The sequence below is a fragment of the Aptenodytes patagonicus genome, chromosome Z (genome assembly GCF_965638725.1).
Source record: "Aptenodytes patagonicus chromosome Z, bAptPat1.pri.cur, whole genome shotgun sequence".
In the NCBI taxonomy this organism is placed as follows: domain Eukaryota; kingdom Metazoa; phylum Chordata; class Aves; order Sphenisciformes; family Spheniscidae; genus Aptenodytes; species Aptenodytes patagonicus.
The window spans coordinates 25,142,895-25,160,806 of record NC_134982.1 but is presented as its reverse complement, the minus strand read 5'-3'; the positions used below and the strand labels follow the sequence as shown (position 1 = coordinate 25,160,806).

Sequence of the window (17,912 nt, the reverse complement as noted above, 5' to 3'; positions counted from 1 at the left end):
TGTGGAGTTTACAGTCACATCTGATTTACAGCTATGGTGATTAGGGCTCCCAGTGTTGGTACCAGCAATGTAGATACAGCGTCTTTGCAGTGGTGAAATTACTTTGAATGGGGGCAGAAGTCAGGAAGTGAAGACAGGCAGGGTCTTCTGCTGCTATTACTTCTACAGTATCCCAAGCATTCGTATTAGAGTAAGTCAAACACCTTGACTTACTTTTTATTGATATCAATCTCTCTAATTCATGTTGACATTTAGGCTAGGATTTTCAAAGGAGTTTGAACCACCTATATAAGCTTAATTCGGTTTGCACTGCTGAGATCTCAGACACGGTTAAGAATCTCGCTGTGACTTCTTACAAACACCAAGGGGGAAAGTTACTGTTTTTCAGAAAGGTTGTTAGGATTTCACAAGCATGATTAATAACTTAGAGCTCAAGCATCCCTCACATCGTCATTAATAAACCTATTACTTGTGTTCAGCCAGTAAGAGTATGGGTAGTGGAATCAATAGGAAGTTTGAAGAGGAAGTGTGAAAAATAGACTGAAGACAGTGTAATGTTGATGCTAATCATTATGCTTCTTTGCAGAGAAGATGAAGAACTCTCTGCTCGCAGCTATCTTTTTGTTTGCAACAGGTGAGTTTTCATTGGCTGCATAACTTACTACTGTTTATAAATAGTAAAAATTCTTAACATTACTCAAAGACAAGGCTATGCGACCAAAATCATGACCTAATTAAGTTCTGTGGGTAGGAGAAACAACAGCCAGTAACATTTTTTCCTGTTTCTTTTACAGTCGTCTTGTTAAACGACCCCTTTTTATTCCCCAGATTCCTGCAGCTGCGTAAACCGGGATTTTCCATTTTGCCAGCAGCTCCCAGGTGGGTCACTATTTCTCACGTAATACCTACTTAATCGCAAAGACGAACGTCATCGGTGAAGGGAACCCGCCAGCCGAAACGGTGCCGGCGGGCCACGCTGCCGCGGGGGCCCCCGCCGCGCCGCAGCCGCGGGGCTCCGGCCCGGCCCCCGCCCGCCGGCTGCCGCCGCGGCCCCCGCCGCCCCGCCTTCCGTGGGGCTGCCGGGACCACCTCGCGCCGCCCGCCAGCGCTGGGGGGGCAGGCTTTGTCTCGAAAGAAAGGTCTGCAGTTTTCCGAAGGGGAAAACCGCCCGGGGCGGCGCAGGCAGATGTGCCGGTGCGATGGCGGAGCGCTGACGGCTACCCGGAGGTAGTCAACAGGCTGCGAATAAATCCTATCCAGCGCCTGGTCTCTGGGCAAATTACCGTGATTTCAAAAGACAGTAGCATCCGTGATGTTTGTGTGTGACAGTTACTCATGCTTTACATTTAAGGGGTAAATTATTGTTAACGGCAAAGAGGAGCAGTCCAACGCATTTCAGTAGGGGTTATTGCACAGCGGCTGGTGGTCATCTGGTGTACTTCACGCTGAATTTATTGCAGGCAGAAACATCCTACTTGCTAAGAGCCACAGCAGAGAAGACAGGTTTTTGAGTACACGGTGGCACGGGATAAGACATCATCAGGAGGACTATAATTTTCTAGTCCTTGCTATTAGCCAATCAGACTAAATTCTACTGAAGCCTTACTGAGAACACCAGATACACAAGAAGAAAAACAAAAAGCTCTAGAGTGAAAAAATTAAGCTTTTTTCTTTTTTTTTAAGAAGAAACTGGATCGTGTTGTCTTTAGAACAGAGAAATTTTTTTTCTTTCCTTGCATAGCTCTTGGAGCATAGTCATGGTACGAGGATTAGTACTATTCTAGGGCTGGGAAGAACTAATAATATGCATGTTCTTTAAGGAGAAGCAGTACAATAAAACAAAAAAGGACTAGGATAAAATTGAATGTGCATGTGGACACTAATACCCACAAACGGGACAAGTGAAAAAAAACCAGTGTGTAACGTTCATTATGTTCTTCCGGAGAAAGTAACATAGAACTTCAGTATATTAGCAGCAGGGTGGCGTGTTGGGGCGTTAGTTGAGCTAGTACACTATTTCCACACATAAAATCTACTATTTTTTCTTTGTCTGTTCTAATACCATCATCTCATAGAGAAAGCCAGAGGTTTTTTGTAAGACTGAGAGCATGAGGAACAGTACAACCCCCTGTTCTTCTATAAGCAGAGATAGGTCTGCGACACTGTGGTCACCACTTGGATCTCAGTTAGAAATTATTTGGGGAAGAAGTTAGTAGAAATTTTGTAGAAGAGTGAAAATGTTTCCTTCTTGTCACTCTTTCCAGAACTGTTACTTCAAATAGTTTCAGGAGCAGTATGTTACAAATATATTGACATGATGTGTTACAGCAGTTCCAAAAAGGTTTTGTTTTCAGGTGTTTCTTTAAGACAGGTTGTTAGAGCACCATGTCCATGGGTGAGGTGGCAAAGATTTGGTTTGGTGGTCAGCTAGGAAAGCAAAGAATTCAATAATTATTCACGTTGCCGTAGAAACAAGGAAGGCCTGATGTCCACCTTCCCGAAAGGAAGCTGCACACACCTAAACTGATACAGCATAACTTTATTAGAAAAGCACATTTCTTTTAGTAGGAGAAAGGAAGTGTCATAGAGTGAGGGTATTAAAGTCTGAGCTATAATCATCTGACACACTTTTTGGTCCAAATGAACTTTTAACTTAAATATAGAGCGGCCATCTGAATGATGAAAAGAGTACTGAGGATATTCTGTAACTCAGGTTGTAGGAAGGAATGGCTCCGCATGAGGAAAAGAGGAGGACTGATCTTTTATCTCGTAACCCAGATTATGAGATATACCATATCCATGCTGTAACACCAACTCCAAAGATATGCATATTTACTTATCAAAAAACAAAACATTTCCTATTCAAGGTTGATAGGCCTATTGACAACTCATTAAACCTAACAGATATAAAGAACATGTGACTCTACTCATCAGAAAAATTCATTTTTATCACCTTAAGTATCCTGTACCTGTTGAGATCCTTATCTACTTTTCTGGGGGGAAAAAAAATATTCTGGGTCTTTTTTTAAAAGTGTGGGTGGTACTTTGAGACATCATGGCTGATTCTTCTGAACTAATAGTTCAGACAGTAAGACACAAAGCAAAAGGAGAACAGTCATATTTTATCACTACCGTTTCTGATAAGAGATTTTCGAAATACTGAAATAACTTTAACCACTAGAGACTAAAAATTAGTTCCTTTAAGAATGCCATCAGTGTTTAATTTCCCTTCAGCTAAAAAATGTATATGTTCAGTTGCAAAAAAACCCCATTTTTTTTCTTTCCGAAAATTAAGCACGAGTCATTTTGTACATAAACTTGTGCTACTCCTGCTTTATAATGTGAACTTTATGAAGCTGATAGTATAAGCGGCATAGTGTTTTTCTCCAGCAATAGTGCATTATTCTGAATTCCAGATAGAGATGACTGATGGTTTTGGAGTAATTCTGGGGTCTAGTCAGTTGGTTCTACTGTTGATAATTAGCCCTACGCTGCAGTGTATAGTGCTTTGCAGAAACTCCACAGTAATTCTTGCCAGTCGGAAATTATGGAAACAATCACATTGGCCCTTGGTGTTACTCACTAAAATGCAGCCCCTCTCTCCTTTTTTCCCCAACTTAATTGCATGGCGTTCATTTCTAAGATGTTTCACAAGGGTGTGTGCGGTCAGTTCTGGCCTATACTTTCAAAAATGTCTATAAATTTGTGTTTAACAGTCGATAAGCTGCTCCAGGCAGAGCTGTTGCCAGCTCCGGTTTGTAATCCTGCGGGTGAACAGTGCCTCCCCACCATGCAAGGCAGGTGCTCCTGGTTCTCCAGGGTTCCCAAGTCACAGCGACTCCCCCAGGGAAGGGGCTTGCTCCCCAGATGCAGAGTAACCCACCAGAAGTCAATCCTTTGTACCGATTTCAGCAAACAACTGAGCGCTTCCAGAAACACAGTGGCAAAACAGGCACTGTCTGTCAGATGGGAACAGCGTGAAACGAGAGCAGAGCTGGGAGATGAAAATCTAAGGTCTTTTAGGGCAGAGGTTCACAGTAATTTTGTCATCTGGTTTAAGGAGATTATCTTGCAATAGCTTTCCTCAAAGCAGTGGGCCAAAAGCTAGTAACGCTTCCTTGAATATATGCAATTTGTTTCTGCAATTTTTGTGCCAAAGAATGCAGTAGTTTCCAGAAGTATAAAAGATATTTCATTCAGAATTTAGGGGGAAAAAAAAAAGCTTTAAATAAGTGCAGAGGCAAGCAGCAAGCAAGATGTCACTATTACAGGAGAGAAACACAGTTCAAAGGTGTAATGATACCAAAGCTGCTGGAAACACCATAGCAAGCATTTCAGCTCTATGTTGTTGGGTACATAACAGCTGGTAATGGCATCATGAAACACAGGAAGAATTATCCTTTTCTACCTTCATGTAGGAAAACTAGGTTTTACTTGGAAACATTAGGACTGATAGGTTTAATCTTTATAAATGTCTCTGTCCCTTGTTCTAAACATTAGTGAACTACTTGCCCTGAGAGTAAACGTGGCGTAAGGACTCACGCAGCTAGTTCTTATTTTGTTGCACAAAAGGGTATAGCCTGTTCTGTATCTGGTTTTGATTCTCATAGTCACCTCTCACAGGTTAATGGTTAACAGTTGCCTCTGATGGGTCTTTTCCAGTCCACATGTTTTCATCTTGCAGATTGGGACAATGAATTGGTATGCTACAAAGAATTAAGTGAGGATCTAACCTGTACCTGGCTGCCAGTACCCAGTGCTCCGAATACAATTAATTATACCATATTCTTAAAATGGTAAGTCTAAAAGTCATTTCAGAAAATGAAAAGCTGTCCTTGCTGTTCTGCATGATTCCTACCTGCCAGTGTTTTTCTCCAACGTATTTCATCACATTGTAGCTTGTTACAAAATACCGGTCAAAATCTTTCTTCACACCTCATCAATACCTATTGATTTGGTAAGAACTTTGTAAGAGTGTGGTGGGTTGATGCTGGCTGGATGCCAGGTGCCCACCAAAGCCTGTCTGTCCCTCCCCTCCTCAGCTGGACAGGGGAGAGAAAATATAACGAAAGGCTCAAGGGTCGAGATAAGGACAGGGAGAGATCACCCACCAATTACTGTCACGGGCAAAACAGTGACTCAACTTTTCCCTCGACTTGGAGAAAAAAAATTAATTTAATTTATTGCCAATCAAATCAGAGTAGGATAATGAGAAGTAAACCCAAATCTTAAAAACACATTCCCCCCACCTCTCCTTTCTTCTTGGGCTTAACTTCACTCCCTATTTCTCTACCTCCTCCCCGTGAGCAGCGCAGGGGGATGGGGAAGGGGGGTTGCGGTCAGTTCATCACGCATTGGCTCTGCCGCTCCTTCCTCCTCAGGGGAAGGACTAAAAACACTCTTCCCCTGTTCCAGCATCGGGTCCCTCCCATGGGAGACAGTCCTCCACGAACTTCTCCAACGTGAGTCCTTCCCACGGGCTACAGTTCTTCACGAACTGCTTCCACAGGGTGCAGTCTTTCAGGAACAGACTGCTCCAGTGTGGGTCCCCTGCAGGGTCACAAGTCCTGCCAGCAAACCTGCTCCAGCATGGGCTCCTCTCTCCATGGGGCCACAGGTCCTGCCAGGAGCCTGCTCCTGCATGGGCTTCCCCCCGGTCACAGCCTCCTTCAGGCGCATCCACCTGCTCAGGTGCGGGGTCCTCCACAGGCTGCAGGTGGATATCTGCTCCACCATGGACCTCCATGGGCTGCAGGAGAACAACCTGCCTCACCACGGTCTTCACCATGGGCTGCAGGGAAATCTCTGCTCCGATGCCTGGAGCACCTCCTCCCCCTCCTTCTTCACTGACCTTGGTGCCTGCACAGTTGTTTCTCTCACATACTCTCACTCCTCTCTCCAGCTACAGTTGCTGTTGCACAATTTTTCCCCCCTTTCTTAAATATGTTATCACAGAGGTGCTACCACCACGGCTGATGGGCTCAGCCTTGGCCAGTGGTGGGTCCATCTTGGAGCCGGCTGGAACTTGCTCTATCAGATGTAGGGGAAGCTTCTAGCAGCTTCTCACAGAAGCCACCTGCTACCAAAACCTTGCCACACAAACTCTATACAAAGAATTGTCATATATCTTTCCATGCCTCCAACACACTGTTTGAAACACTATTGCCAAAGATCACCTTAATCAATTACTTTTATTTGCATCTGTTGACTTGCCTTGAATATTCAACACTAATGCATTCAAAGTAAAAAAAGAAAAACCAAACAGACATTAAGCTGGTTTTTATTATACGTTATATATTATATTATACCGTGTATCCAAGGAGATGACAGATGTAGCACATAAGAAAAACAGATTTTAAAGTATTTTCTTGCAATTCTGAATTATCAAGTATTGGTTTAATAGGTGGAATGAACATGTAGAGTTAATCTTAAACTGATTACCTTAAGACATGGGTATCTTCAGTTGTGCCTTCTTTGAGAAAGCTAAAACAAAGAAGCCAGGTAAAATGTAGATAGGCAGATTATATCAATCTGCCCATTGGTTTGGTAAAAAAATAATTAAGCAGATTTCTGTCTCAGTACCAGCATTACAAAATGGATTTTCCTCATTTTTTATCTACATATTTGGGATCTCCCATGACATTAAGGGTATGTTTAAAAAGAGAGAAATGAGATCAGAAAACATGATCTTTGCCATGAGACCATATCATGGAGTACACAGGGTACAACACTGTATGCCGTTGGCAAATTCTGATACTCATTGCTGATTATTTTGCCACATAACCCAACACTCTGCATTAAAAAAAGAGCTGTGGTTAGGAGCATCTCCTAAAACTAAGGAAATGTCACTACACTGGGAAATTCCCCGGGGTGATCTTCTGCACATTGCAGAGGAACAAAGCAACCACCTCAGGGCTGAGGTTACTCCCTCCATCACCTGCAATATTTTCCCACTGGAGGTAGCAGCAGGTGCCGACTTTCAATAAGCACCAAACCCCACTGCATTTGCTGTCTTGCCTCTTGGGCCTTCTAGGAGCCCCAATTTCTTGGAAGGGGAGAAACACCTGTGAAATGGCTCTGCTTCTGTAGAGATGCTATCAGCTGAAGTATTTGTAAGCTAGTTGCTCTTAGAGTCCTCAGCCAAAACCAGACTGTGCTGTTCCTAGGCTGCAGGGTTGATGTTACGAACAGAGAAGGCAGAAAAAAGAGTGAAAGAGGAGGTGGGGGTGGGGAGGAGGGAGGCAACTGCCTCACAGAGATGTTGATTTTCCCAAGCCAGGGCGAGGATTTGAACTTCAGCTTCCCAGGCTTCGACCCAGTGGTCTTAAAGAAAAACTTCCTTTCTCCTTTTTTATTGGGTTAAAAGGAAAACAAAAAACATTTGAAAGGGCTTTTTGCTTGCCTAGAAGAGGACATCACCCCTTTCTGCAAGTAACATCAGTTTGACATTGAAATTGTTCCTTATCCTTGCTCTTTACAATTTAGTTATCAGGAAGAAAAGGATTAAAGAAAAACACTCCCACAGAGAAGTTCCAACCAAGCATTCGAAATCATGCTTTGAAATATTAGTGGCTGATCCACAACTAGTCTGAAGCAGAAGCTTTCAAGTGGTTTTGTTCAGTTACTAAATATTGTATCACGATCAGCACATTTAATACTTGAAATATGTAGGTAGGCAATTAGTATGCTGGCTCATTTCTTTAAGAACATTGAACTGGCACAGTGTTAACGTTGGAAAAAATCTGTCCTGCATGTGGCAGAGAGTAAATGAGAGAGACATGGGGAAAAAAAACCCTAGGTAGAACAGGAACAGCCTCCTATGTAAGGCCTTAAACCTCTTGGACTTTCTGTGCATTAGGTATACCAGGAGAAGTCTACATGGCTGAGGACTGAGGTGGCATTTAAACATTTCTGTCAAACTCTGATGCTTTGCAGGAACAAAAGTCAGAAGACAGGCATATAACTCGTAAGAGGTTTTTCATACCTTTGTGGTAATTTAGATTCAGGTAACTGGGAAATTTTGCTGTTCGAAAGGAATTTAGGTGCCCCTATGGTAGGTGGCAAGTAGACTTTATTAAGTAATTTCTAACGTGCTTTTATACCTTCTAAATGCTCTTTATATCCGACTGTAAGTACAAAAGAAGGCCATATGGATTTTATCTTGTATCATGCTGTGCCTTACAAGTTTAAGGAATTTAACAGTTCTCCACCACAACACAAGGATTTGCATGTTTAAATTTGCTAGAGTTACTAGGGTACTGGAATTACACTTGCTGTTTCAAGCAGCTCAGGCCTCACCTTTAAGATGCTGAATTTTGTATATAGGTACCTGAAAAATTATCAGTTGCTGTAATGATGCTTTCTGGGGCAGGGGGAGGAAAGAGTAACTCTAATCCAATAAAATGTTTTTCATTCTGTTTCCTTTTCTCCAAAGGGACAGAATACCAAAACTTTTTCAACGAAACACATCATCATCTTCCATCAAGATAGAACGAAAGGATCTCTACATGAAGCGATCTGCATCTGTTTGGATAGCAGTGAATTACGCCAATGGCAGCTGCGTGAGAGGAAAGAACATCTCAGTTACACCGAGCAAAGCAGGTACAGCGTCTTCATGAGTTGTGTTACTGCAGTGCCCAGCTGAAACAGTGGTAGCATTTTCTTAAAGATTATTTCCAAAATTGTAGCTCCCAATACAGACTTGTTATTTTTACTGATTCAGAGAGCTAAGCTGCAGTTTGGCTTCCTTGGATGAAATCTTTACTGAAGTCAATAGCAGAAGTCTATCAGCTTTTATGGGAGAAGGGGTTTACTTTAAATCATTTGCTAGACTATAAAATAGTCATATCCAGAAAAATTTATAGTGATATTTGTGTACAGTACTTAACCAGCTTCCTGTGCTTTCTTTGTGGCTTTCTGAACTCCTTTATTGGTTTACAAAGAGCAGGTTTACTCAGTACCATGCACTTAAGGAATCCTTGTTATACAGCATTAGCATTTTGAGATACCTTTTCAAAGTTCAGCTCTTTTCAAAGTCCACTTACCCATTACATGGTGCTGCAGGGGAGATATGAAAAAAGAAACCCTATTAACTATGTCCTTTAGATGTTTATTTAAAGATTCCCTACAGTATCTGATCACTGAGATAACTTTTAGAGCTTCTCAAAACTTCACCTTCTCAGAGTAATCATGGTCCAAGAAAAAACAGTGCTTCTCACTGCCGGGGGGCACTACCAGTACAACCCAAATTATCACTATGACCTCCTCTGGAGGCTTTTGGCCACCTTGTGTTTATTGGAGGGAAAGACAAAAATGTATTTGCACTTACAATTATATATCTAAACACAGTTACTGAAATTGGAAGATGTTCTGGAAATTTTGTGTACGATTCACGATTATAGGTACTCTTGACATTTTGATTTTGCCTTTCAGACTCACTCAGAATAGCACCTGCTTAGAAAAAGGGTCTTCCTGAAATCAGTAGAAGCATTCACAAAAGAAAGGCAAGAGGAACAACCCTATTTTGTTGATACCATAAAGATTTAGTAATTATTTATTTCCAGTCTTTTTAAAGTCTTTCAGTGTTCAGTATTCTGTGCCAAGTCTTTTATTTTTTTTTATAAACCACACCTAACAGACATAATTACCAAAGCTTTCCTGCTTCTCTTGCATTTATAACAGCTGCATGCTCCCCATTTTAGGGAAGTGCTTGACACCATCTAACATAAATGCTCATCAGATCACAAACCGATTGATAATAAAGTGGGACCTGCCTGCAACTCCTACACCATATGAGCTGAGATACAGAGAGGCATTCACAGAATCCACTCGCTGGACGCTGGTAAGTACTTCCAGATGACAATCACTTGAGAACATGAGGTGCCTTACTATCGGCTCAGCATAGCAAGTACGGCAGGACATCAACAGGATGCTGCTGAAGAGCACACACAACATGGATAGCAAGGAGGCACAGCACGCAGGCAATTCGCAGGCAAATCTCACAAAGGTCTCTTAGTTTTGTTCTAACAGATCCTAAGCTGTTTGGGAAAGAAAGATTAATAGTTTTATACAGAAAAAAACCAGAATGGCATGTCAGCTGGTTCATTAACCCGTCAATGAGACACTACAACCATCAGCGATGCAAAAGCTAAAGAGGATATCAGAAATACCATACAAACTCAAATCCTGATTACACTTTAAGTGATGGGCAATATTACTCTTTTTGCTGATATCATTAAATTTTCAAACTGATTAGAGATCAGGTTGCTATGATTTTTAAGGTAACAACTCATACCTTACACACTTTTGTTTTGCATCAGTTTTCCAGATTTCCTTCTTTGACAAGAACGGAAATAATTTCTCTGTGATACAAGATCAGTTCCAGATGGATTTTAGGATGTGCAACAGTGAGAATATGGCACAGCAAGAGGGCAGTACCTAAAACTAAAAGGACTAAGAAAGAGGTGGAAAAACAGTCATAATTTCAGTGAGATCTACATGCAGCAGCAATGGCTGCTTATCCTGCCCCTTGCCATCCAGCATACCATGCAAAGGCTTCACCAGTAGATATGCATGATTTGTACCACTGAGTCCCTGAAATTGTCTGTTTTTCAAGCTCTGTTATCTGTAGTTGGATGAAGAATATGTATTTATCAGGTAGAAGAAAACCCCAAGAAGAAAACTGTCTAAAATGCAACTGTTCTCACTTCTTGAGCATCTCTGCTCTCCTAGGAGTCTCTTCGCTTCTTTTGTACCACCAGAATCTCCCACGTTCTTCCCTTTATGTCAGAAGACCTATGATATTTTTTCCATTTCTCTCAGAGCTGGCTGCCACTTTGTTTAGCCACTTTAGAAGGAGTGCTATGAGAGGTCCATGTAAGAAAGGTTTCATCTTGGTACAAAGAATGTGCAAGTCTTGGAAGGGTCCCCTTTTTCATTGACATACAAGTCATAGACCATTCTAGGACAGCCAGATACCCAAGCATACTCCACCCAGTAGTGCAATAGATAGATAACCATGTGCAGACAGTCTGGTAAGCAGCATGTGGAAGAATGGAGAGTTAAAAGCAGTAAAAATGCATGTCCTACAGGTTCTGGAGACAGGGGAGATAGGAGATTCAAGTTAGTACTGTGAAGGACTGGAAGAGACAGCCAGACTGGGTGATGAGAATGACCGACTACTGAAAGACTACAGGTCACGAATATACATTATCTCCCATGTCCCAGCTGATCCTGTGCACTTAGGCTGTAAACTCTCCATAATCACCTGAACGTAGGCTGCATTTATAGATGGGACTGGAGGGAAAGGGTGAGTGTGGGCATAAAAGCACAGAGGATATACAAAGCTAGCTGAGAAATGGCGTTTATCAAGAGTAGGATTAATGTACATGTAATGTAACACTTGGGTCTTAAATCCATTTCACTTCCCTCTTGTTCTGTAGGAGATTTGGAGTCTTTCTGTAATATTGTGTGTTGTGGGTATTTTTGTGACAAAACTAGTTTTATTAACAAAAGTATACGAAGATAATAAATTAACTTTAATTAAAAAAAAAAAAAAGTACTGCAGAAAACCAAAGAGAAGAGCTGGTCACCTAATAGTGGGGAATTTGCGTGGGGTTTTGTTGGATTTTTGTTTTGGGTTTTGGTCTCTTTTTTTTTTAGGAAATATATATAATTAAGAAAAAAAATTTCGTAGCAGACATGCTAAAACAAATATTTCAATCTGCAACAGCACTTCTATCAAAAACATCGTAACACCTAGAACTGATCAGACCAACGGTCCATTTAATGCAGGATACTGTGCTCTGATAGCGGCCACCAGTGGACATCTGGGGAAGAGTGTAAAATAGTTCAAGCATATAGCAACAGTTTTCTATCATATTTTCTCCTACAGTTTTCAGCTCAGGGATTTCCTTAGGCACAGGTGGTGTCTTTGTTTCAAGACAATCTCCATTCCCTGTACAGTCACTGGAGCTCCAGTGCCATCGTCGGCTGTGGATGCACATTACTTCTGTGGTGCTAAGGCATAGGCAGCCACACATTCAGTCCAGCCACACTCCTTACCACATCAGTCACATGGATCTATTTAGACATACTGTAACATTTGAGAAAAAGGGGAATTTTTTTTTTTTTTTTTTTAATATTTAATTTGGCCTTGACATCTTGTTCTTCAGAATGCCAACAAGGCTCAGAGTTAAGCAAGTGATTATTTTTCAGTATATATAATGCCTAATTGATTTTTAAAAGCTATATTTAGACATAAACTGTTGCTTACATGTCCTGACTGAGCAGAACGAGTTCATGAAGAAGAGAGTATTGCCTTGAAAGAATGAAAAGACATTGGCTAAAATGTGTAGTAATTCCTCTTTGATGATAGGAACCCCAACTTTCAGCTGCATCAGAAGACTGGTCCTTGGCTGAGAAAACAGTTAATATAAGATTATGTTTTATTGCTGCCACCTAAATCAAACATCATTTGTTTTTAGGTGCCTGTAGAAAGCAATGCTGTCAATGTCACCATTTCGAATTTAAATGCTCTGTCTTCATACATTGTTCAGCTCAGATGCATAGCCAAGGATGGTCTCCACTGTGTTTGCGTTTGGAGTAAAGATATTTTGGTCCCTCACAGTAAGTGAAATATAGTTTTGTCCTACTGGGAATAAGCATGAATGTAAAAGCCTTTTCAAATCTTGTATCATATGAAATAGCATGGTCAGATACTGTTGAAAATATGAAGATCAAACTGGTTCATATGAGTGCATGTCTCTATTTTTTTCCATGTTTACCAGAACTCACGAACAAGCCAAGAATATCATATAATGCAACTACAGAAATCTCTCCAGGCAGAAGAAGTGTTCTTCTGAAGTGGGAGGTAATGTTCACTTTGAGTCTGGGTACTTTCTGTTATGTCCGTGATATTAATTTATTACTTTATAGGAAAAAAAACAGACTTTCTCATTTTATTGAGACTACACTGTATAGGCAAAAGACATTGAATATTGTACTCTTGCTTCAGGATTCACTGCATTGGTATGGTGGTGTTTTAGGTGCTAGAAACTAGCAAGGAAAAACTACACCAATTTATAAACTTGAAAAATTATTAAAACAGCAATCTCTGGGCTCAGAATCGTTGACTAGAGTAAAGATTCTTTCCAGCTTGCATTAAAAATTGGTGTGCCTCAAGTTTGTCTCTTGGAATTAAGCTTTCCTTGAAAGATCCTCGTAAGTCTTTAGCACATACTAGTGACGCACCTTGTGTTTTATGTGCTCCCAAGGAGCATTCATATTCTCAAGAGACCAAAACTTTTTAGAAAAGCTTGGTAAATCTACTAATTTACTAATTCAGAAGTGCAAATACATTATAATCGGGATGGAAAAAGAGCCTCTGGCTTACAAGAACAGCATCTAGCTGCATGCTTCCCATAATGATATTTAAAGTTCAAATCTACACGTCAGAGGCATCTCCTCTTCTGCAGCAGGAGTCATTACCAGCTGACCAACTACAGCAGATCAGTCAGTTTTACCAGCTGAAGTTCTCTTGGTAAGAAATGGACAACTGACAGTCTTGAACGTATTGTCAAGGGGCCCACAGGCAATTTCAATGAGCAAGGTGTTACTAGAGCTGTTTGCATGGAAACTAATTAATTCTATCTAGATGCTGAGAGAAAGAGCATCTACAAACTCCAAGAAGTTTGCCATAGGGGACATTCCTGGCAGAAAGGACAGAGACTGGCAGAGTTTTGAAATATCAGAAAATGTGGAAAGTTTTGTAGACACCCCATGCATTTTTGTTAAAGGAAAGAAAAGACAGCAGAGGGAATGGACACCTCATCTCCTGATAAGGATGAGAGATCCCCTTTTTCCCTTATCTCCTGAGAGGAAGGCAAAGCTGCACAGTCAATGATTCATTTTGTGATAAAGCAATACACCACACATGCCAATTTAAATGTTAAGCTAAGAGAAGAAATTATTCTCCATCTAAATGCTTTAGATGAAAAAATAATATTAAATGTAGTGTCAGAGCTAGGACTTTCATTCAGGATAACACTTACGCTAGTCTATTATACAAAATAAGGTTCAAGTCCAGATGGCTTCAACAAACATCGAAGGGGCAGAGGGAAAGAATGCACTTAATAATTAATACATTAAATGTAGAGAGGAAAAAAAAAAAAATCTTTGTCTCTGCTGCCATACTTTTTTAAGCCTATCTGAAACAAAGAAAACAGCTTAAAGAGGCTAGCCATAGCTCCTCTGCTTTTGCTAATGTTCAGTGAGGAACCTCTACACAGTTCGGATCAACAGGCACAAGACAGCTGGCTTCAGCTCTAAACACCCAACCAAGCAACATGTATTGCTTTCATGGCTGCAAATAACACAGGACCTCTGCACAAGATAGAGCAGTACTAGCCTTTTCCAGTCTCATTTTGCTAAGCTAAGAAAGCTAAAGTCTACTAGTTTCTTCTTGTGCGATAGACCTTATATTTCACATAACCTAGGAATTATTTCTCCTACACAGAAACTTTTTCCAGTTTCAAAGCCTGGTGAGAGAACCATAACACTATTCCCCCAGCAGCTTTACCAGAGCTTCAAATAACGGCACCGATTCTCCTCTCCCTATCCTGAGGAAAAAAAAAAAAATCTGTTTCCATTTTAAGAGCTTCCAGCTGCACCAGAAATGCTTCTCAATACATGTGTGTCTGCCTTTTAAATTATTGAATGTCATCCTGTCTATGTTACTCCAAAAGTATCCAATTATTTCATTAAGATAACCCAATCTCCCAGCTTTGTGGTATCTTCACACTATTAATTTTATGCCAAGAAATAACAGACAAGCTTGATATTGGAAGTAATCCTTGCAGAATTCACAGGCCTTCATGTATTAAGTTCAGTTTCTATCTAGATTGTAATAATTTCCATTTCTGTGCATTCATTTTCCAATCTGTCATGAAGATTAGTACAGTAAAATAAAGAGTGAACCATCACCACCTAAAAATTTGTATCAATGGATATATAACATGTTCCAAAGTTGTAGTATAATTACTAGCATTTATCCTCAAAGAGGCAAGATGCCTAACAGAGACTAGAAGATGAAGATTCCCAGAGGCATAAATTGCAGTTAAACACCTCTCATTAACTTTCAAATTCCTAATTATGAGGGGTATGTTCCAGTGAAATGTAGAGAACGTCACAGCTGCTTCACTGCTGTTATTACTGACTGGATACACATAACTAAGATCTCAATTAAGCAAAACACTTAATCCTGTGCTTAAATCCTCTCAATTTAAGGATGCTTTTAATTTTAAGGAAATGCTTTGCTTCATTGATTCCTAATAACCTAATTAAAACAGTATGATTTTATCCCCATCATTAAAGGCGACATTTTGTTTATACAATTTAATTCCTCTTGATTTTCTGCACAGGACATAATAACATTTATAGAATAATAATATTCTTCCTCTTACTAGGTAACACAGAGTGAGAACATCCTTGGATATTATGTTCATGTGGAAAGAATACCCAACAGTTGCAGGGATTCACCAAATCGCATCTTTCTAAAGGACAGAATAGTTCTTCTAAATCTCTCCATGGCTTATTATAGAGTTAATATTTCCGCCTATAACGAAGCAGGAGAATCTCCACAAGTCATCTACATTGTCCCAGACTACTCTGCAACAGGTACTTACCTTATCGTTCATTCATTAGAGCAGTAGGGAATTTTTATGAGCAATCTCTAGGCTACCTTTTGACAGTCTTCGGGATAGGGATAAGCGTTCTCTTGAGTATTTGTTAGGTTGATATTTTTGCATAGCAAGAGTCAGTATTGTTTCTTAAGAAAGGATTTTGACAGAACTTAACTAACAGACTAAGCAATTTAACTTTCTGTTTAGCACTTCTCATTTTCTCAAGGTAGAGAAATAACTATATGCTAGATCTACCTATCAAAAGGGCTTATGGACTGTACACAAAGTTAAGTAGATGCCAGCAGTTTAAACAAAGTTCACAGAATTATGTGCAAATCTAAGGGTTTTGAGCTAACTAACTATTAAGAGACCTGCTACTGTCCTTTATTTCAGTATTACCCCTACTGGCACGTGGGAGGAGGAATAGATAGGATGTACATGTCATATTTCAATGAAGATGTAAGCTATTGTGATGCCTAAATACACAGTTTTTTCATTTAAACAATAAAACTATTTAACAAATAGTTAACTATTAGTAAGATTTTTTTTTTTTTAATTAAGCTGTAGCATGCACAAGTAAACAAGTGTGCAAGTACCCTGTTGACCTCCAGACAGCTGCAACTGATTGGTTCTCCAGGATTTTCTAACACACTCCCCTCGTTCTGTTCTCCTTTGCCCTGCAAGGACTTAACAGTTTGGTTTTGCCCTTACATTTGACTGCTTTAGCTCTCTTCTGATGAAATATACACTACCACCTCAAGCCATCATTTGACTGACAGCTACTTGTTTACTGAACCTCTCAGCCTTTTCTTCATGGTTCTCTCCAGACACCTGTTTCAGATTTGGTTGTACTTCTATGCAGGTTCTGTGTATCTATCGTGAATTACTGGGAAGATACTTGTGTTAAGTGTGTTCCCAAGATAAATTCCTTCTCAGCATGCACAATGTTTCCTCAGCTAGTACAGCCATTTTCTTTAATTTGACTTTATTATATTGGTTTTCAGACAGGAGATAAAATGGAGCATTTTGTCTGTCTGCCACAAGATCCACTTCTTACCCCAAAATGACAGGTTGCTCTTCTCCCCCCTTAGTTTCAGTCAGAAGGTCTTTCCTAGTTTGATAATCTGTCTTTAAAAATGTCAAAATGTTTAAGATCCTTGAAGAAAATGCTAAGTATATGAAATATGAAACTATATAGCTATAATCCATAATTAGTCCATTCTCCTCCTCCCCCAGGTAAGAACTATCTCACAGTTGCTCTATGTATAGCAGTTAACAGCGGCTCACAGGAGGTTATTTAGCAACATCAGGCTTCCTCTTCCTGAGGCTTGGAACAGCCATTTCCCCTTTTCCAGTTGTGGGAAATTAAAGGTCATGAACAGCAATTAACACTGGAGCTCCTAGAGACCACTGCAAAGCACTAGATGCTAAGTTTCCTTTATTGACATACTAGTGTAAACCTTACTATATACTGGTCATCTGCAATGATAACTAGTTAATGAATAATCTTCGAAAAAGAGCAAAAGAGAGAAAGCAAGCAAGAGGGGAGAAAACTGCTTTCCTGTTTATTGATCTCTAATGGTATATTTGTTCACAGACTTGCCTGGCCAAATCCATGTCAAACACCTGGGAACTAATGCAGTTGTCACCTGGACTCCAGAATACAATCCAAAATGTTTTGTGGTTGACTGGGGCACTAGTAAAGAGGATATGCGCATGAAAATAGTAAATACGGCTACTGGAAATTTCACACTAGGTAACAGCAAGCACTGCATCTACTTATGGAGGCACCATTTCATTCATTGGTTATTTTTGGTTGGGGAGGGTAGGATTTTCATCGTGTTTTTAAGAGCAAACTGAAGATCCAGATAAGTGCAACTCTTATCTTTGTCCAGTGTTGAGACATCATCTAATTTTTAGCAACATTAAGGCAGATAAAAAGCAGAGTTTTCAGTAGGATTCTTCTGGTCACAGTTGGGCAAGAAATGCAGCTAAGCTGCTGTTGCTGGTATGATGTCTCTCCTTGCCCACATTCCAGGCAGACCTATACACTACTGGATTTAAAAAAAAAAAAGTTCTCTTGTCCCTGGGTAAACTTAACTTTAAATATAAACTGCTCTGTTACAGTCTTCCTTAGATTATTTTTCTTATCCCAATGGCTGTCCTTGTCAAAGGCTAAGTTCTCAACTCCAGTATTCTGCTTACCAAGCTAGGCATGATGAGCTGCAGCCA

The 17,912-nt window shown here is 40.3% G+C and overlaps 1 protein-coding gene across 1 annotated transcript in view; it reads left to right on the top strand.

The window, feature by feature from the left end:
* The first annotated feature begins 591 nt into the window (after positions 1-591).
* Positions 592-17,912, top strand: part of LOC143172903 (interleukin-6 receptor subunit beta-like) — a 29,444-nt gene continuing 12,123 nt past the window's right edge. Inside the window, exons 1-9 of the mRNA XM_076362773.1 lie at positions 592-634; positions 829-879; positions 4,685-4,796; positions 8,435-8,601; positions 9,702-9,841; positions 12,486-12,627; positions 12,789-12,871; positions 15,465-15,675; positions 17,278-17,436. Coding sequence (XP_076218888.1) covers positions 592-634; positions 829-879; positions 4,685-4,796; positions 8,435-8,601; positions 9,702-9,841; positions 12,486-12,627; positions 12,789-12,871; positions 15,465-15,675; positions 17,278-17,436 — 1,108 coding nt within the window. The remainder of the gene's footprint in view (positions 635-828; positions 880-4,684; positions 4,797-8,434; positions 8,602-9,701; positions 9,842-12,485; positions 12,628-12,788; positions 12,872-15,464; positions 15,676-17,277; positions 17,437-17,912) is intronic.